The sequence below is a fragment of the Pelodiscus sinensis genome, chromosome 1 (genome assembly GCF_052426305.1).
Source record: "Pelodiscus sinensis isolate ZL-2025 chromosome 1, ASM5242630v1, whole genome shotgun sequence".
Classification (NCBI taxonomy): domain Eukaryota; kingdom Metazoa; phylum Chordata; order Testudines; family Trionychidae; genus Pelodiscus; species Pelodiscus sinensis.
The window spans coordinates 94,244,973-94,265,980 of NC_143052.1; the positions used below are offsets into that span (position 1 = coordinate 94,244,973).

Consider the following 21,008-nt stretch of genomic DNA (forward strand, 5'->3'; position numbering starts at 1 on the left):
TGTGCAGGCCTCCACTAACAGAGGGCAGAGTGGCCACAGCCCATTGCTGCAGTAGTCCCCCAATATCCCAGTCAGGGCAAAGGAGACGGTTACAGCAGTTAGAGTGAGGTGATGCACAAGGAGGCATGGCACAGAGGTGGTAGGCCTGCTCCCCTCTGCACTGGGGGAATTGCCCAGGGCAGATCTGCTGCTTTCCAGCCTGGTTGGAGTGATTTAGAAGGGCAAAGATGAACCATGCCTTTTAAATGTATGACTCCTGCCAGCTGGCTTGGACACTCTCCCCGACTATCTTCAAGGGAAAACTTCATTTTGCTCCTGTCCCAGGCTCCCCATCCATGCCAGCAGCAACGGGAAGGAGCAGAAGAACAGACTGCAGGCTTGGGATAGGAGAGCCACACCAAGAGGCTTGTTCGTGTTGATTTCAGGTCTTGGTTGAGTCTTTAATGTGTGTTGTAACATGACCAGCCACTCTACAGAGCCCACCACCAAACCATCGCCCCCGCCACTAATGCCTCTCAGAGGCCAGGATCCCGTCTCTTTAACATCAGACTGTCTGCTGAGCATCTCTTGGGTTATGGTTCTGCCCTAGGTTAAGCACAGTTTTGCTTGTGGAAGGCCCCATTGCTAGTTAGTCAGGGCAGTGCTCCATGTTTACGCCCCACCTCTACGAAGGCCTCCACGCACCGGTCGATATCATCCTCGCTATGGACAGCTGAGATCTGCACCCGGATCCGAGCCTTCCCCTTGGGAACCACAGGGTAGCTGAAGCCGATGACATAAATGCCTGGTGATGAGAGTCACATGCAAAGGTGAGGTAAACATTAATCCTGGGGCTTGTTTACTGGTGGGAGAGGGGCTTTGTCCCCCTCCCTCTCTCCCTCCCTCCCTCAGACATAGCAGCACACAACTCCAGGCTGGTACTGGAACGGTATCCGCTACAGAACTAAGAGGGATAAAATGGGAAAGGTGAATGATGCATGTGCTGCCCAGCAAAGAGTCGGGGCGGGGAAAATTTCTTCTCCAAAGCCCCATAGCAAAGCGGAGGCAGTGAGGCAGGGAATAACTAGGGAGATACAGAAAATCCCCTATGGCTGCCAGACATAGAACAAGACAGGCCCAGGGAAAGAAGATCAGAGGCCATCGCTTCATCTGCTCATGTTGCCACCAATAGATGCCCCCAACCCCCTCCAGGTTTACCTCTCTCCAGCATGTCATCAGCTATCACTGAAGCCAGCCGGGCCTCACCCAGCATCACAGGGCAGATGGGGTGGTCATTCCCCGAGATGCTGAATCCAGCCGCAGCCATTTTGCTTCGGAACCTGCAGTGGGCAGAAAGGAGAAGCACATCTCATCCCTGCTCAGGGAAGCCCTTCCCCTCAGCCATCAGCCCTCTTCTCTGGCACCCGCTCGGCCGAGCGCCATCCTGCCTGCTCCATGGCCAGGCTCAAAAGCCGCACCATCCAACCTGTGTGTGGAAGGGGCCATTCCTCCAAGATCCCCTCCTATTTCCGGCCCACCTCAAAGGCCCTGTGGCAAGTTCTGCTGTGCCACTCTGGCTATCATGCCACCTTCTGCATCCAGACTAGTGCCTGGCATGCGGGGTCATGCTAGAGCTTGTACCAGGAGAGATCACAGCCGTCTCCACAGAGACCACAGGTGATGCTCTCTACAGAGGCTGGCTAAAAAATCAGAGACAATTCGCTCCTGAGCAGAAAGGAGTCTACTGGCAAAGGGGGCGACGCAGGCAGGGAAGCGGCTGCATGGAGAAGGAGTTTGTCAGGGTTTCCTCCCAGAAAGAATCCCATGTCTTCAGCTCTCACCGTCTGGTCTTGGCCACCATGGATTGCGCAATGGCGTTGCTCTCCAGGAGCAGGTCCAAGGCCTTGGAGGCGCAGCCCACGACGGCAGGAGGCAGGCTGTTGGAGAAGAGGTACGGGCGGGAGCGCTGGCGCAGCAGGTCAATAAGGGCTTTGGGGCCGGTCGTGTAGCCACCTGCAGGAAGAGGAGGAGACAGAAAGAGTGTCAGTAGGCCCAGAGGAAGGAACAATAGGACCCCAGGACAGGGCCACCTGGTTAACACAGGCAGCAGCGCCTGGGACCCCAGCTGGTTAGTTTTCTTAACAGGTTCCTTCTTGGGTCCCCAAGCATGATGTCTCCACAGGGCGGTCAGAGGAGGGTGCACGTGGCAGGACTTGCTAGGCCCTCTCCACCCTACTGCATTGATGCTCGCTGGGTCCAGGCCTTTCAGTTCCTGTCCAGGTCTTTGTGTTCTCCATCGGTTCTGCACCGTTAATGGGAAGGGGGCAGAAGGGTTTTGGGAAGCTCTTGGGTACAGGGCCACGCAAAGAGAGAAGGCCCCAGGAAGGTGAATATCAGAACCTGCTGCTCCTCCAAGTGCCTTCCCCAGCGTTGAGTTGACAATGTCCACTTGGTCCATCACTCCCAGCAGCTCATCAGTACCCCTGAGAGGAGAGAACACCACCCCATCAGCTCTGCTGGCAGCTCCGACCCGGTGTGCTGGGCCACGGTGGCTGCAGCCTAGCACCAGTCTGTTGCCACTTTCCCTCCAGCATGGCTCTGGTGTTTCCCCAGTGCTGAGGGAGCAGCCACGCCTCCAGGGCAGCTTAACTCAATGGGTGCCGCCGTCCATTTGCTTCCCCACCAACAGCTTTGTGCGCAGCTGTGGGTGCAGGCTGTGAAAGGAGGGGAAGGCCTTGCCCAGCCAGCATCAGGGAGCAGGCCAGGGAAGCATCACTCACCAGCCTGGCTGGCCTCCTCAGGGGAGTGCTCTCCAGCTGGGGAGAGGTTGCCTCCTGCAGGAGGGACCAGCCTTGCTAGCAAAGGTAGAACTGGGGGCTCCGAGCGTGGGCTGCTTGTCCCTTCCCACTGCAGGCTGCTCTCACTTCCTGCATACGTCAAACTGGGGGTGTCATAAGTCAGAGCAGAGACATGGCCTTGCTGAGTATGCTCCAGACAGACCCTGCCCTCCCACACCCCAAGGCTGGGAATGCTACCCCCAAAACCTGAGCCCAACCTCTTATGCCACTGCCCGACACAGAGCCAGGTGTAGAAAGGAGGGTGCTACAATCTCGTATGGAGAAGGAGGGTCAGGTGGGACCCCTTCAAAGACCAGTGGCTCTGAGGAACCCCAGCCCCACAAGAAAGAAACCCTATATTCAAACCCGTGGCTGTTCTGGCTCCAGGAGCAGGACGTGGGACTAACAGGAAAGCCTGGTCTCATACCGCCCATTGGGCCCAAGGAAGCCAGTGGCGTGGCATTCATCGATGAAGACGAGGGCCTGGTATTTCTGGGCCAGGCTGCAGATCTCCTTCAATGGGGCGATGTCACCATCCATGGAAAAGGCACCGTCGGTAGCTACCAGCCTCAGGCGGTGTTTCTGTGGAAAAGCGTGTGGGAGGCTGCAAGGGATCATGGGAAGAGGCGACTGCTTGAGCAAACGTGTTTAGGAAATGGGAGAAAATGGAGACCAGGGTCTAGTGCTCCCAGTACCTGAATATATGGGCTGCGCCCACCATCTTCCCTCCGTCCATCCTTGAGCTCATGTTTTGGTAGGCTTCCTCCAGCCAACGAGCAAAGGACTGGGTTTTCCCTAGCATAGCTCCCTCTTGCGCAGAAAGAATGTAAGTCCCACCCGCCTCATTAGCTGAGCTGCGCAGTAGCGGGTGAGCTGGTGGTGGTGGGCGAACGGAGACTGCTTTAAAAAAATTTTTTTTAAAAAGCCTCGACAGCCAGGCAGCTCTCTGTTCTCCCCCCAGGGCTGGAGTGGGGGCCAGAGTTGTGTGGTGGCTGACCAACTGCTCCAGGGACAGGGCTGCTCAGTGGGCAGCTGCCCCATGTGCCGGAGCTGGGGCATGGTGCGGCTGTCTCCAGGGCTGGAGCTGCAGCCAGGGCAAAACTAACTTTGCTGATGGATGGAAAACCTTAGAGGGAACACTGCTCCCTAGACTGCTTTTGAGTGCGGGCCAAAGGGGTTACTTCTAGGAGATGCCAGGTTAGCCTCTGGGGGATGGGCACATTTTTCCTAGACTGGCCGTGGGTCACAGACTGAGTGCACGCTCAGGGAGAGCACGTCTTTATACCTGTGCCTCCTGCAGCTTGGCCTCCAGATCCTGCATGTCCATGTGCTTGTAGCGGTATTTATTGGCCTTGCACAGGCGGATCCCATCAATGATGGAGGCATGATTCAGCTCGTCTGACAGCACCGCATCTTCTGGGGTCAGCAGCGCCTGCGGATGGCAAAGCAATGGGCCAGGTTTACCGGAGAGGGTCACTGTTAGCTACAAGGGCAAAACTCTGTGGAGGTTGACGACACCACAACCTCACTAGCCAGCCACCAGAACCTTCTGCATCTTACTGGTGATCGGCCCACTGATGGGGCAGTACCAGAGCATCATGTCCCTTCTCAGGTCATGGGATACAACACTGAGGCTTCTATCGCTCCGCTCTTTTCCCCTGCCATGGAGACCCTCTCTCCTTGCATTCTGTGTGCAGTTTGTTCCACGAGCCACGTCTCTACCACCCCTCCAGGCTGCGCTGAGGCCTAGGTTGGGAGCTGGTCTTAGACTGGGGGCAGTCATCCCTGACTCCACACTTTTGGGATCCTCGCCATCACCATGGACCCACAAGAGGCTACCCATCCTCCCCTGCAGGCCTTAGCCACCTTCCCCAGGATGCAGGAGCTGCCTCCCCTGCTTTTTAGATGGAGTGGCTGCATCCATTTGGAATTCTCACACAAGCGAGTCCCAGGAGCTCAGGCTGGGGATGCAGGAGGCTTGCAGAGCCCCCATGGACTGTGCAATGATCCCTCTGAGGAGACAGCTGGATGGGTTCCACTGCAGAGGCCACCCAAAACTTCGCAATTGTTGAGATGGTCACTTGACTAGGAAGGAGGAGATGGAGGCTGACTAGAAATTTCCATGGTAACTCCATGCCACCCCTTCCCTGTCTGAGCACTACCTCCCTGACACACTCAGCCCCCAGCCCCAGCTCACACAGAGCCAATGCGCCTTCTCTCTCCCTCCCTCCACCTCCCCTCCCTTAACTTCAGCTTGCCACCTACAGAGGAAAACGGGATCAGCAGCAGAAGCACCTGCTTTGGGAGCTTGGCTTGTTGCCTGTGTAGCCCTCCCCCTTTGTGCCCCTACACACAAAGCACAACACATCCACTATGAACCTCAAAGATACCAGCATTGGCATCAAAGCAGCTGGCATAGAGGATGGCGACTTCTCTCTGGTGGAAACGAGCGATCTTCTCCTCCAGCTCCTTGTGTATATTCTAGAGAGAGCAAAGACAGAGAATGAGGGGTTCATATTAACATGTCCAATAGTACAGTAGAGTTCCCGGCTTGCCTTGGTTCCGTGTGGGATGGCTACTATTTTCCAAATGAGTTCTCATAAAGGTAGCTAAATTATAGTTATAATTTTTGGTCCCACAAACCGATCACTATAACCACAAAGCCCCAACTGAGAGGTGACTTGCACTGAGGCATCTTACCATTTTCAACTAAGACACTGCCCCAGGAAAGACCCACACCTATGTTCTCTATAAGCGGAGCACATGGGTGGCCATCCAGGAGAGATTCAAATGCTGCCCAGCTGTTCAACAGAGAACCCAGAGCCAGCCGCATACGTTTCTACTGGTGGTGCACATCCACACATGCCTTGGTGCACATAAAATTTATTCCACTTGTGGAAATGAAAAAATGTGGTAAGAACACCAGCCCAGATCCCCAGCTGATGTAAATGGGGGTAGCTTCATTGGTGCAATGGAAGCTACCTCAAGTTACTGTAGCTACAGGCTTGGCCCTGTGAAATGTGGGGTGTTTATTTTGTAAGTAAAGAGCCTCGGAGTTGTGGGGTTTTTTTTAACAAGTTTGGGGGGTAATTGGTTTCAGCAGAAAGCCTATTTTATACCCTTAAACTGACAGTGCATGTAGGGACATGTTTGTGAGGCCCTGTGTGCCAATAAGCATGCAGAGCTGTGTCTGTGTGAACATGCATGTGCTCATAAGTATTCAGAGAAAGGGATACACACAAACAGCATGCCTGCAGTGTTGCTATAGGTAACTATGGAGGCAAAGCTGATGGCTTCTGACCTTGGTGGTGAACATAGGATTGGCTTCGGGGTGAGCAGGGGAAATCAAAGCCTGGGGAAGAGATCTCAGAGAACAGCAGCTAATTAATATGCAAAAGTGGGAGTTAGGGTGCTTTGCTTTCTTCTAGGAGCCCTTAGGAGAGCTGGTTACTTGCTAGAGCAGAAGGGTCAGGCCTACACAGATCAGGGGTGACAGAATGAGGAGCACAGGGAAGGGAGGGGGCACAAGAAATCTATGAGGAGAGGAGCAGGAGGACAGAGAGATCAGAGGGAGGAAGAAAGGAGAAACACAAATAGGGGAGAAGGGGAAGGGAGAGGAGGGGCTAGAACAGCCAGCCCAGAGAGACCAGCCAAACTACAAATCTAACACACCCTACCTGGTTCCACCTGGGAGCAGTGTGGATTGGGGGCAGGAAGCACAAGGTGTGATTGTGTTTTAGCTCCAGGGAAAAGTGATGACTGCACTCAGGATCATGGCCCTGCCCATACCTGCGTCCCACAGATGAACCGGACAGAGCTGAGGCCAGCTCCAAACTTCTCCAGGGCATCTAGTCCAGAGCGGATCACCTCAGGATGGCTGGAGAGTCCTAGGTAGTTATTGGCACAGAAATTCAGGATCCCTGCAAAGAGGAGGAGGGCAGGAAGGAGTGAGCAATGCATATAAATCCTACCTACCCCCCCATGCAGCAAGATAATAGACCAAACCTCAGTCAATGGCAGGACTGACGGCTAGTGCACCAAAAGTAACCAGGTATGTGCCCGGAATCATGGAACCACTCCTGTGCCACACCTTTCTAGCCTGCTCCCTGGTATGACTGCTGGGCAGAAGTAGGTAAGCTCCAATTGCTTCACAATGAACCATCACTGTAACAGCTTAAGGGCTTTCCTGTCTCACACCAAGCAGCAGCATAGATCCATCTATCTGGGATCCCCATCCAGCTACCTGATGCTTGGGTAACAAGGAGGCTAAATTTCAGGTTGGACTGGTTGTTAAATTCATGTTCTAAAAGGCGGATTAGAAGTTCTAAAACCCTGGCTTTTCCTAGCCACTTTGTTTTTTGCATGTAGGATGAAAATCTGAAAACTAGAGAGAAAGAGAGAGAGAGACAGACACACACGCAGAGGGAAACAAATTATTGGATGCCAACATAAGCAAGTAACATCTCTTCCAGGCCCTAAACAGGAACAAAATGTCACAATAGAGTCCCAGGGTCTGAACAGACTCCAGCTGGTTGTGCCCGGCTCAAGTCACGAATCCAATGTGTCCTTAGCTCACAGGGCCCAAATAGTGACAGGTCACTGTTTCTGCCACTGGGTCTTTCAGGCTACTCCCAGGTGCAAGCCCTACATTTGACACCCTTGGTGGGCAGGAACCAGTGCCCCAGCCCTTCCCAGTTCCTAGTTGCTTAGACACCTTCCCTCCAAGTCCCTCTGGCTATGGGCTCACTGCTTTTTTTCCTAATTAACCCCTCCCAGGACAACATAGCAGCAAAGCCAAGGCACACAGACTTGGCAAAAGAATTTCTTACATGCACTTCATTCTTAAACTGCTCAGGAGTGTTACAGGCCCACAACAAACTCCTGAACGCAGCCTCCTGAGTGTCTTCTCCTGCCTAGTAAGTCTTGGGTTTGGTTTAAGTCCTTTAGGAGAAGCCAAGCCTCTCCTATCTCCACTCTCTCCAGCTGTTTCTCGCAAGGACTCAGACAGCCTCTGATAACTTTTCTTTCACTGCTCTTCCTTTGGGGATTTGTCCAAGATCCACCATCAGCTTCCAGGCAGAGTCAGTCAACTTTATTGGCCATACCAATGGAACTCCTCCATTGCCCTAGGAGGGGTTCCTGTCATGGCTTTTCAGACAGTTTCTGGACATGGGGTGACATACTTGCTAGAGATCAAACAGTCCAAGCCATACTAAATATTATATGCAAAATGGAGGCTGAAATGTAACAGATGTTCAAAAATATTCTGAAACTGACACCAACACCACCTGTCAATTGTCACCGTCAAAGAGGTCCCAGCCACTAAGGACTGGGGACAGATAAAGACCAATACTTATTTGTTTAACATTTATACTAGAGGTCAGCAATCTTTCTGAAGTGGCGTGCCAAGATGTAACCCTTCTGCCCTGGGCCGTGCTGCTCTCCTGAGGGGGGAGGGGGAGGTATCTCTCCATCACACACCCTGTGGACCACCTGGGTCAATGCAAACCTTTCCACAGACTACCAGTTGCTCATGGAAATTTGCCATTAATTACATAATTATGCCTGAGCCATTTTCCTAGTGCTGCAGCTGAGAATGGTTTAATTTAAATTATTAAACAGACTAAGCTTTTTAACTTTCTTATGTTAGTTTATTGAATTTTACTTCAAATAAAGTGAAATATTATGTCCAACACAAAAGGTTTCAATGTTTTCTTTTTTATGGCAGGGGTGGGGAACCTTTTTAGGGTTGGGGGCCACTGACCTACAGAAAAAAATCAGTTGGGGACCACACAAGTGAGAAGCAAAAAAACTCCTCCCAAAACCCCCAACCCTCACTGATGTGGCCCCCAAACTGAGACACCTCACTCCTCTGGCATTCCAGCCCTCACAGGACAAGGGGAAGGGACAGGGAGAACTGAGGTTCAGGGCTTCCCATAGCCAGATTTACTTTTCTGGGGTTCCAGAATTAGTGGATTTTGTGAACCCCCTTAGGCTCTGGGGTGGGGACAAAAATGAAGGGTTCAATGTGCAGGACAAGGCTGCCAACGAGTGGGATAGGGATGCAGGAGAGGGTGAGGGGCAGGGTCTGGAAGGGAGTTTGGTGGCAGAAGAGGGTATGGGGTGGGGGTACGAGAGGGAGTTTGGGGACAGAAGGGGATTAGAGGAGTAACACAGAAAAGGTGAGAGGGTGAGAATGCAGTCAAATAGCTAGTTGGGGAGGGAGGCAAAGAAGTGGGGAGTAAAGGAAAGTGCTGCTTCTGCAAAGTAAAATTGTATCCCCCCTTCACATCTTCCCTCTGCTCCAGCCTCACTCCCCTCAGTCACATGATCCCCCCAGACTGATCACCTGCACTGCCCCATGCACCCTCAGTGCAACCCCTGCCTCCTCCCATCCTGCCCCCACATACCTGTGCCCCCAGCACACTCACTGGCAGAACAGCAGTGCTTGGACTCACAGCCCCCCCAGGAGCAGCACTGAGACAGGGAAGGGCACAGTCTCTTCCCTGCCCGGCACAGATCTTTGCCTGTAGGCTGTGGCTTTGGGGCTGGGGCAGGCAGAGCCTGGGTCTACCCAGGGCTGGCTCCAGCCTGGCTGGGAACAGCGTGGCACTGGGGAAGGAGCTCCCAGCTCCCGAAGGCAACGTGTGCCAGCCGCCCAGCCCTGGCTCTGCAGAGCAGGCCCCCTCCCAAAGCAGGAGGCAGCCCCAGGGACCCATGCGTGCACCTCTCCCACCCCCAGCAGGAAACCGGAGTTGTTGCTCAAGCCTGCAGCTGCACGGCTGAAGGCTCGAGCCACGGCGCTCACTCCCTGCTTCGCTCGGGATTGGGTGGAGGTGGGGAGGGAAGGGCTACGCTCCCGCCCCACATGCCAGTAACATGTGTGTCACGAATGGCACATGTGCCGCGGGTTGCCAATCCCTGATTTATACTATAGTAGAAGCCAAGAAGCCAACCCATGACTTATACTATGGCAGAAGCCAAGAGCCTCAGTCAATATCAGAGTTCTACGATGTTAGGTGCTATGTACGTGTACATACACCCACAAGGATGCAGTTCTGGTCCAAAGAGCTCACCATCCAAATAAACCATAATTATGGCCAGTATCCATAGACAGGGTGAAACCATGTTTAAAGAAACCACACCTTTATGTTCATCAAACTACACAACGTGTGTGTGTGTGTGTGTGTATGTGCGCGCGCGCGTGCGTGTTTTAAATACAAGCTGAAGCTCTCTAGTTTGCCACCCTCAGGACCTGACCGGTACCAAACCAGAGAATTTGCTGGACCACAGGAGGTCAATATTGTCTAGCAGCATTACCAACACTTCCACTGCTTACTAGGGCTGACAATGTGTAGTCAACTACATGATTAACCAAGAATCCTAGGCATAACGGTTAATCCTACGACTACATACACTCCCCCCAGTATCAGAGGCAGCAAAGGAGGGAGGGGAAGGTGGGAACCGGTGCCTGTGGGGAGTCGGTTTTTAAGCCGGTTCTGCATGAGCCCCGGATCCTGTGGAGCCATTTCCTTCCCACCTTCGTGCTGTTGCCTCTGATAGAGAGGCAGCAGCATGGAGGGTGAGGGGGGCAGGCAGGAACTGCTACACGCAGGATCTGCTTGCACGGAGCTGCTTACCCCCCTGCGCTGCTGCCTTTCTAGCAGAGGCACCAGCATGGGGAGAGGGGCAGAGGAGGCTGCCACAGACAGAGGCAACTCCCTGGTATGCCAGTGCAGCCTCTGTCTACAGGGAGCTCAGACACCCCGTGGACAGGGGCTGCTGCCACCCCATGCTGCTACCTCTGCAGCAGAGACAGTAGCATGGGGCAGCAGGCAGGAGCTGGTCTGCACAGGGAGCTGATTTTTAAACTGGCTCCCCTTGCGGGCTGGCTCCTGCTGCCACACCGTGCTGCTGCCTCTCATACAGAGGCAGCAGCACAGGGTGGCAGGCTGCTCCCTGAGAGTGGGGCCAGGAGCGCACTGGCTGCTGGCCCTGCCCCAAGGGACTATCAAGTAGTCATGTAACCGATAATACTTTGTGTGGTTACATGATTAATTACACACTAACATCCCTACTGCTTACTGGGCTCTTAGAAGACATTTAGGGGTAAATTAGCGCTAAATAACAGCACAGAACACTGAGAGCCAGGACTGGTGGCTGTAAACAAACTTTATGGGACCACAGGCAACTTAGCCAGATGTCCAGTTATCATGGATGTGGCCAGCTAATATCATGCTTGCCACTGATGTTGCCAGACCAGAGTGTGCCGGACTAGAGAGTTTCAACCTGTATGTAGAAATCTAGCAAAATTAGGCCTTGACCATACTGACCTGCCAAACCATGACCCCGATCCTGCAAATACTTATGCACATGCTTATCCTTACTCACATGAGTAATCCCATTGAACTCAATGAGATCACTCAAATGCTTACATTAAAGCACATGCATGTTTGCAGGATCAGGGATTATATAAAAAACCAGGTTAGCAACAAACATGTTTAAACATGGTTTCTGAATTCCATTTGAAGAAGAGAGTTCTAAGGACCTACTACGAAACCCTCAGTGTCAGAGGACAGAGCCGCAATATGCTCTCTCAAAATATGATCAAAAGTTGGTTCTCTCTTGTAGACAGATACCTACCTGTGTATTAATGTCAGGAGGCACCAGGAAGTCAGATTCCCCCATTCTGTTTGGGGTTTTTTTTCTGTTGTGATTTAGTATAAATGGGCTGAAATGCTCACAGAGATAGGTTCTTGTTTAGGTTCTTGTTTAGACAGGGATATTCAATCACAGATATGAGTCATCAACAGCCAGGTACGGGTTAAGCTTTTTATAAAACAGGACTATTATATTTCTAGAATATATCCCAGGGTGATATAACCAACAGCTCCTAGAAAATGGTGGAAGGGTTTACGTTTTCAAGTGGATTTTGAAATTTACATACAGTGGAGTAGAAATTCTGGGTTTTTCCCGTGAGTTTTGAGAGCTTCTACTCTCAGTGTACAGGGTCAATTACAACATTTTGCCCATTTTTATTATTTATATTAATACTGTAGCGCCCCAACTGTGACTGGAGCTCCATTGTGTGGGCATCATAACAAAACACAGCAAGACAGAAAAAGTGTGGGAAAAAGGAAATATCATTATTCCCATTTGACAGGTGGGGAAACCGAGGCAGAGATTCACAACGCCGAGGCCAAAAGAGACCACTGTGATCATCTGACTTCCTGCATAACTTAGGGAAGTCCTGTGGCCTGTCTTAATTCTTATTTGGATTAGAGTTTGGCTTAACAGAAAAATACATCCAAACTCGATTTAAAAATGTATAGTGACAAAGAATTCACTACCACTTTTGGTAATTAGTTCCCATGATTAATTACCCTCACTATTAAAAATGTGCACCACACACTGGAAGAAAAAAAATCCAGGAAAAATTACATGAAACTGATGCAAGAAAACCAAAACAACTATAAAAAAACAGCCATCCAAAACAAAAACAAAAAGTGGAACCAATTATAATTACTCCACGACCCACAGAACACTAAGAGAAACAAGGACACCAGTAACTATCATACGGACATTATGCTATACCCAAACATTAACAATTTAATGAGAACACTCCTCCCTGGAGCAGAATTATCAGTACTCTCTAGGCTATGTCTACACTGGAAAGATTGAGCAACAAAAGTGCTGTCGACGTGCAAAAGTTGCCAAAATTGAAAACGCGCCAAGCCTGTTTTTCGCCACCTGCTGTCCACATATCATGTGTTCATTGTTATTTCCCCTGTCATCAGAAAGAGCAAAGCAACGTGGGTAAGCATCCCACAGTGCCTGGTGTCACTAAACACTGTGGGAATGTGCAAGGTAATGCTAAGCATTGGGGAACAACAAAAACATCCTGTCAGCCACCCCTTTGCTTCCCAGCCCTCCTTGGGCTTCCGGCTTACTTTTGTACCACTTGAATGACAGCCCTTGCTGCAAACTCCAGCATCTGCTGTGAGAAATCATGGATCCCAGATCTCTTGCCCATGTTTTGTACAATGTGCTTAGGACATCACACATTTCTATTAAGTGCATAAGTAGCTCTGCTGTAGAGGATGAAGACTTAGATGTGGACAATAATGTGAGTGACAGGGATAGCAGCAAAGTGGCAGCGCATTGGGCTCTCATGGATCAGCTGTGTACAGTAGGGATTGCACTTGTGCTAAGGAAGCCAGCACTGAGTGGTGGGATCACACTGTCTTGCAGGTGCGGGATGAAGATCAGTGGGTACAGAGCTCTAGGATCAAAGCAATCTTCCTGGAGCTGTGTGCTGAGCTGGCCCCTGAACTGGGTGCAAGGACATCGGAGTGAAAGCTGCTCTCTTGGCAGAGAAGCGCGTTGCCGCTGCTTTGTGGAAGCTGGCGATTCCCAATTGCCACCGTTCAGTTGCAAATCAGTGTGGAGTGGGGAAGTCCACCGTCAGGGCAGCACTTCTGCAAGTGTGCGGGGCGATAACTCGTATGTTGCTGCACAGGACTGAGACTCTGGGAAATGGGCATGACATAGTGGCTGGCTTTGCTGAAATGGGCTTTCCAAACTGTAGCAGGGCAATTGATGACACACATATTCTCATTATAGCACCCCCCCTTGCCTCAAAGTGCATCAGTCATAAGGGATACATCTCCATGGTAATTCCAGCGCTTGTGGATCACCGTGGGCATTTCACTGACATAAATGCAGGGTGTGGGGAAAGGTGCCTGATGCACCATCTTCAGCAACAGGAAAGCAGCTTGCTGGGACTTTCTTTCCAGACCAGAAAATTATAGCGGGGAATGTGGAAATGCCCATTGTGATCCTGGGTGCCACGGCTTGCCCCTGACGGCCATGGCTCGTGAAGCCTTACATGGGGCAGCTAGACAGCAGCTAAGCCAATGCTACATGGTTGCTGAATGTGCCTTTGGCAGACTGAAAGGGAGATAGAGGGGTCTCTATGGTGGGCCAGTCCTTTCAAATGATCATATCCCCAAGGTAGTGGCTCATGCTGTTGCTTACATAATTTGTGTGAGAGTACGGGTGAAGTGTTTGCCTGCGGGTGGAACAATGAGACACAGCACCTGGACACACAGCCAGAACAGCCAGACACTCAAGCTGTCAGAGGAGCCCATAGGGTGGCTATCGCTATCAGGGGGCTTGGAGGAACCACTTTGACAATGAGGGACTGGGTGCTGGGGTTGCTTCCCTATCTCACCCCGCTGCTTATCCTGAGTGAGGCATTCCCATCCAACCCACAGGATAATTTCAAGCTTCCATAGGGGCCAAAGCGATTGGTGTGGGTTGTGTCACACAAAATAAACTCAGAGATCCTTTATCTTGTGTCTGCATTGTAGGGTGTCTCAATCATACACATTCTCACACAGGGCTCAAGATTATGTGACCATGCGTGTCCCAGTTCCTAAGGGTCACTCGCAGCTGTGATAATACTGATTCTTCATCCCACGCACCGATAAGATCCAAAAGTTCTTGCTCCAAGCAAGAGCGTTTTGAGTGATATCCACCCCTGTTTCCCGGGGAAGATGCCATGAGGACCACTACACGAGTCAGACAGCAGCAAATGGATTTTAAAGTTCCCGGGGTTTGCAGGTGGGAAGGATATATCTGTTTTATCTGTTTGTGTGTTTGCAGAGCAGTGAAATTCAAAGCACTGGCCAGAGTGGCTAGTCAGGCATTGTGGGAAACATTGTTGAGTTCATTAAACTCAACAAAAAATGTACTGTGGTATACTACATGACTATATGATTGTTGGCAGTAAAGGGAAGGGGAGAGACAGAAGTTCCTTATGGAGGTAGAAGTTGTCTGTTGCCAAAACTGAGTGTTTGTCACAACTGCTGTCACATTGCGATGTGAATGCTCTCTGGGTTGTCACCAAAAAAACCTTTTTGGTGACAAAACTTGCCAGTGTAGGCAAGGCCTAAGGCACCAAACCTGGTGACATTTTAACATGTGGAAAACTGGAATAAATTCTTCCACTGTCTCACCTCAAAGAATTATTTCACAACAATGATAGTACTAGGGATGTAAAATCCCATTTAATTAGTTAACAGGTTAAAGGTTAAGTTTAACCAGTTAACGGATTAAATGGGAGCAGGCAGGAAGAAGGGGGAAGGACGGGACTTGCCAGCAGTGGGCTCAGAGGGGCTGGAGCAGTCCCTACAGGTTAACCATAACCAGTAAGCATCACTAAGAAAAAAGAATTCTTAGAATGGACACCACAGAATGGATGAAACCACACCTTTGATCATTACATTGATTGCTTCAGGATTAAAACAATTGACTGAAATTCTTAAAAATGACATCCACCATAATCTCTGCACCACAGACAGGACAATCATACTGTCCCTGAAATCTAACTTCCAGATAGCGTTCAAACCAGCAGACAAAGGGAACACCATTGTGGCCCTCAACCATGGCAATTTAACCCTCAACAACAAACACTTTGTCCAAACCATGGGAACAGCCCCAGTTACTAGAATGGATCTTTAAATATGCCAACCTCTTGGTATGCTACCTTGAAGAATTTCTGGGCAAGTGCTCCATGAAACCAATGACTTACCTCAGATACATCAATGATATTTTCATTCCTTGGACAGCTGGTTTAAAACTCCCTCATAGATTTCTCCCACAACTTCAGCAACTATCACTCGGCCATTAAATTCTCTCTGGAACACTTCCCCAGAGCCATTCCCAATCCAGCTAGACTACACCCCACTGCCACAGCGGGCTGCGAGATAGGAAGCGGGGTGGAGTGGAGCAAGCTGCCAGGTTGGCTCCTGCCACTGCGCTGAATGCAGAGAGCTGACACCTGTTGCTGCCTCCAGGCCAGGACCCACAGTTATTCCCTGGCTCATGTCACTTTCCTGATTCCTCATTTCTGGCCTTTAAACAACCTCCCAAAGATCATCATCAGAAACAAGCACCCCACACAGCCCAGGATACATCAATTCAAAGCAGCACCAGACTCTGCCAGGAGGACCAGATTCTTAGAGGGGCTTTAGGGGGCTGCAGCCCAGGGACCTGGGCAAAATCGGGTCCCCTTAGCCTGGAGCCCTGGAATGCAGCCCCTAAAGCCTCTGCATGCTGCAGCTCTGCCTGGTGGGTGAGGGGTGTGGAGGATCTGCGTGCTGCTGTTTCTCCTACCTCCCCCCAGCTGGAGCCATGTACATTGCAGCTAGCAGCACCTGCCTACAAACTCCACCCTCACTGCTCCCACTGGCCAGGAATCATGTCAATGGGAGCATTGGGGGGAGGGGGGAGTGCCTGCAAGCCCAGGGCTATGTGGAGTCACCTGTTCCGCCCAAGGAATGGTGCCTGGTAAGTGCCCCAATACTCTGTTCCCTCCTGCATCCTCCTTTCCAGACCCTACACCTGCAGCCAACTCTTGCAACCTCCCTCCTGCCCAGATTCCACACCCCCATTCCTGCATTCTCACCTCCAAGAGGTCACTTCCTCACCCCACCTCACTCCTGCGCCCTCCTTCCCACCCAGAGCTCACATCCCTACCCCTTCCTGCATCCTACCTCTTATTTTAGCTGGGATAAACACAAAAGTTATTATTGGTCATAAAATCATCCAAATCTATTTTTTTTAAATACTCCAGTTGAAGTATTTGACTCTGATCTCCTTCAGCAAGGATTCCATTCATGCTGTGAGTAGTCCAGCAAAATAGTACTGTATTTCTTTTACTGGTTTTAAATTGACTTGCCATTAACTTCACTAAAAGGATCTCTTGGTCTCATATTATGGGACTGCATAAAAGAGAGAAGGATCTGACCACCTTTCACCATGGTCTTCATAGTGGCATTGGAAAAAGTTCAGAAAAGGGCGAAAAAAAAAGTTAGGGGTTTGGAACAGGTGCCACACGAGGAGAGATTAATAACACTGGGACTTTTCAGCTTAGAAAAGAGGAAACTAAGGGGGGGGGGGAATATGATCGAGGTCTATACAATTATGACCAATGTGAAGAAAGTAAATAAGGAAAAGTTATTTACTTGTTCCCATAACACAAGAACTAGGGGTCACCAAATGAAATAAATAGGTAGCAGTTTTAAAATAAATAAAAATAAGTATTTCTTCACTCAATGAACAGTCAACCTGTGGAACTCCTTGCCAATGGATGTTGTGAAGATCAGAACCTTAACAGAGTTCAAAAAGAAACTACATAACTTCATGGGGGATAGGTCCATCAATGGCTATTAGCCAGGATAAATAGGAATGGTTTCCCTAGACCAGGGATGTCCAAACTTTTTTCAAAGAGGGCCAGATTTTGAAGAAGTGAACATGCGTGAGGGCCGTCCCCGCACTCTCAGCCCCAAGGCGGAGGGCCCTCAGGGTCGGAGGCGGGCGGAGAGCGCAGGGCACGCCGGCCTCACGGCGGCCCGGGGGCAGGGCGAACCCGCAGCCGAGTGGGGGAGCGGGGCTGCGGACGTGCCCTACAGGGCAGGCTCTAGGACCACGGAGGCCATGGGCGGCGGCGGCGCGGCCGGAAGCGGCGCGCTGTGCGCGCCAGTTCAAAAGAGCGTCGGGGAGCCAGGAGAGGGGGAGGAAGTGGGGGCCGTATTAAATCGGAACACGGGCCGCAATTGGCCCGCGGGCCGGACTTTGGACATGCCTGCCCTAGACTCTTTTTGTCAGAAGCTGGGAATGGGTGACAGGGGAGAGATGATTATCTATTTTGTTCACTCCCTTTGGGGCATCTAGAATTGGCCACGGTCAGAAGACAGGACACCGGCCTACACAGATCTTTCGTCTGACCCTGTAAGGCCATTATGTTATATTATAATAATAATAATAATAATATGTCAGTTATAGGCACAGAGGAAGGTCAAATTAGGCCTGAACTTATTTGTTTAAAAACAAACACAAATAAATGATGTTTTAGAAACTAATGCCCACAGAATTGAGCTTTGTATTTTAATTCAAAGGGAAAGTTTTCAAATAAAAGCACAACAATAAATGCAAAACACCATACTATGCTTACAATACTGCTTGCCATGTTGCGCTTGTACAGAACCCAAAAGATAAACTTTGAAAAACTGAAATTGGTTAGTCACTAATGTTATTGTCCAACCCGAGAGAAACACAAAACAAAACAAAACCTAGCATATAAACGTCCATTAAACTAGATGTTCAAAATATTTTTTGTAAAAACTGTAAAACTATAATTTCAGACAGTACTGCTTTAAATGTTCTCAAACACTTCTCTTTAAATTAATCAATCCTTCAATTTGTAATCTTTTAAAAAACAATGAGGAGTCCTGTGACACCTTAAAGACTAACAGATTTATTTGGGCATAAATTTTTGTGGGTAAAAACCCACTTCACCAGATGCATTGGCGTGGCCCAAATAAATCTTAGTTTTTAAGGTGCCCCAGGACTCCTTGTTGTTTTTGCAGATACAGACTAACGCAGCTACCCGTCTGAGATGTAATCTTTTGGCATATATGTACCCTATACCACCGACCTATCGATCTTCATTGTCCTGGATTCAATCCCAGCTACCTCTTTTGTAATCAGAAAACTCACTGCTCCAAAGGGGTGGTGGTCCTGAAATAATAGTGTATTTCCATAGCTTTTATTAAATATACTCAATAATGATTTGCACGTTTTTAATTGCATATGCACTCAAAGGATTCTCTCTCCAGGTCCCTTCCACTCTGAGACAATCAGCATATGGGTCAGACTATATTCACTATCTGATGAACAGCAACGTTGAATTTCATCTGGCACAGTCTGCGCTCTCCCCTAGTCTTAAATGCATCTGGAATGGCTCATGATGCTCCGTGGCGTTTACTAGCTGCCCTGTGTGTGTCTGCTCTCGCCCCCTCTATTCTAGCCAGCGGTACCTACCGCCTTTGCTGCCTTGTACTTGGATATGTGGCCCTTGTTTTGATGTGATAACCCGCTCGCTCTTCCAGGTGCCAGCGCCTCGGATGCCTTCTAGCTCAGCCTCCAGGACGCGGTTGAGCTGGGCCAGAGCGCTCCTGGCCCTGGACGCGCTGCGCTGCCCCTGGACGAAGGGGTAGCTCAGAAGACGGCGGCACCACATTCCTGCCGCTCAGTCGCACCGACACGCCAAGTGGCAACACACTCGCTACAGCCTGTGGCAATAGAAACACGGGGCGGAGGTGGAACCGGAACCAGCCAATCAGAAAGCAGCAACAGGCGGACCAACCAGAGACAGAGTTTAGTTAAGGGCACAGGGCTCACAGTATGGACTGGGCAGTGGTTCTCAAACTTTTTTTTTTTCTTCTTTCTCCCAGACAACTTGTAAATCGCTGAGGGTCTTGGCGGACCACTTAGTGATCTTTCCAAATGTCTCTTCCCCTCTGCAGCAACTACCAAGCGAGGGCTCAGAGGAGTGGGTGTCTCCCTCTGTCCCCTAAACTAAGGCAGCCCCAGAGGTGGGGTTGGGAAGGGAGGGGAACTTTCCACCGCCACAGCAGCCACCTAGCTAAGGCTCTTGCAAGCAGCAGTAGCCCTGGGTCTGGAGAAAGTCACCCCGTTGGCCACCACAGCCCTGCACTTCCCAAATCCCCCCCACCGCCTCTTTTCACCCCACTGCCCCCTCCCACCTGTGCCCTGTTTCCCACAAGGCCTCTCTCTCCAGGCCCCGAGGACCGGCTGGGAGAGCCGGGAGATGTGAGTGCAGGTGCAGGGACTGCCAGGAACGAGGAGGCCAAGAGAACTGCCACCTGTGGGGGCGGACTGATAGCCCGACCCCCAGAACGCGTGCAGCGTGCACAGCGTACCCCTTCATCCAACGCCGTGGGGGCCGGCGGTGGAGTGTGCGAGGGCACCCGCTCAGATGGCATCCATAACACCCCCCCCAGGAAGAGTGGTGAGTAACTCACATTTGGAACACCTCTCCCCGCGTGAACCCACTGTGTAAGGCCGTGGCAGGGTAACCCCGAGACGAGGGCCAAGGCCTCCCCCAAACGGACGGTGACTATTACCCAACCCCCAGGAAGATACACGGCTTGCGGGGTGGTAGGTTGGCCTATCGTAGGCTCACCTGCATGGGCCGATACCTACCCCCTTAACTTTACAAGCCCAGAGCAAAGGTAGGGACCGGGACCTCCCTGCCATTAACGTGAGTACCCGCTCCCACATGGTCTCGGGAGGGAGGGGTTAAGGGGTCACGTGACAGCTTCCATTAGCCCTTCAGGCCTGGGCTTGCTCAGATGTCTGCAATTGGCCTTTTCAGCCAGGCTGTAGAGCAGAGCTCTGGCTTAGCCTGCAGTCTGTCACACCATTTACAGGAACCTCACACCACAGCAACAAATTGCTCTGTGATTCTGTCCAGCTCCAATCTTGCAGTCTTGTCTTTCTCAGTTTTAAGAAGAGCAAGATCAATTAGCTGTGCCTGTAATTGTGTTGAACACATAATTTTGACACATCTTAACATGTTCTTTGCCTGTTCATCACCAGTCACTTTGTAGTGTGAGAAAGCAGAGCCAGTCTTAGGGGCGGGCAAGCCGGGTGGTTGCCTGGGGCCGCCAATTGGTTAGGACAGGCCCATTGATGGAGCCATGTAGATTAGGCTGATTGGCAAAGGGAAATGAAGACGCGATTTAAATAATCGCGGCTTCATTTAAATTTAAATGGCTGCCACGCTCTGCCAATCAGCTGTTTGTCGGCTCAGCGCGCTAGTCTGGACGCTCCCACGCCGACCTGAAAGCCCTTTATCGACCTCCCCGTTATGCCTCGTAGGATGAGGTTTACTGGGGAGGTCGATAAAGGGCTTTCATGTCGACAGGGGAGTGTCCAGACTGCCCCAATCTGCCAACAAACAGCTGATCGGCAGAGCAGGGCAGCCATGTAAATTTAAATGAAGCCGTGATTATTTAAATCACGGCTTCATTTCCCTTTGCCGAACAAACAAATCTACATGGCTCCGTCGACGGAGCCATGTAGTCTAGACGTACCCCAAGTGACAAACGGAATACCTCTGTGTTTATGACTCAAGTTTAAAGAAAAATATGAGTATTTGCACATGAGTTTAAGAACTTCCTCCTTTAACTTTTCTAAAGTTATTTTGAGGTTGTTTGTGGTGGCAGAAACCAGACAGAAAAACCACCTCTTCACGTCTCTCACATTAAAGATTTTGGTTCCTCAATCATATTGTCTAAGATCTCAAATATTTCCTTTGAC

General features: G+C 50.7%; 1 protein-coding gene across 1 annotated transcript; it reads right to left on the bottom strand.

Annotated features, from left to right (window-relative positions):
- Positions 1 to 415: 415 nt before the first annotated feature.
- On the bottom strand, positions 416 to 18,955 carry GCAT (glycine C-acetyltransferase). The gene is made up of 9 exons (XM_006118935.5): positions 18,705 to 18,955; positions 6,606 to 6,736; positions 5,196 to 5,297; positions 4,102 to 4,248; positions 3,244 to 3,398; positions 2,380 to 2,462; positions 1,821 to 1,992; positions 1,198 to 1,319; positions 416 to 784 (listed from the first exon to the last, which is right to left on the bottom strand). The coding sequence occupies exons 1-9, from the start codon at positions 18,901 to 18,903 to the stop codon at positions 633 to 635; spliced, it is 1,263 nt and encodes a 420-aa protein (XP_006118997.2). The 5' UTR covers positions 18,904 to 18,955; the 3' UTR covers positions 416 to 632.
- Between the last annotated feature and the right edge of the window lie 2,053 nt (positions 18,956 to 21,008).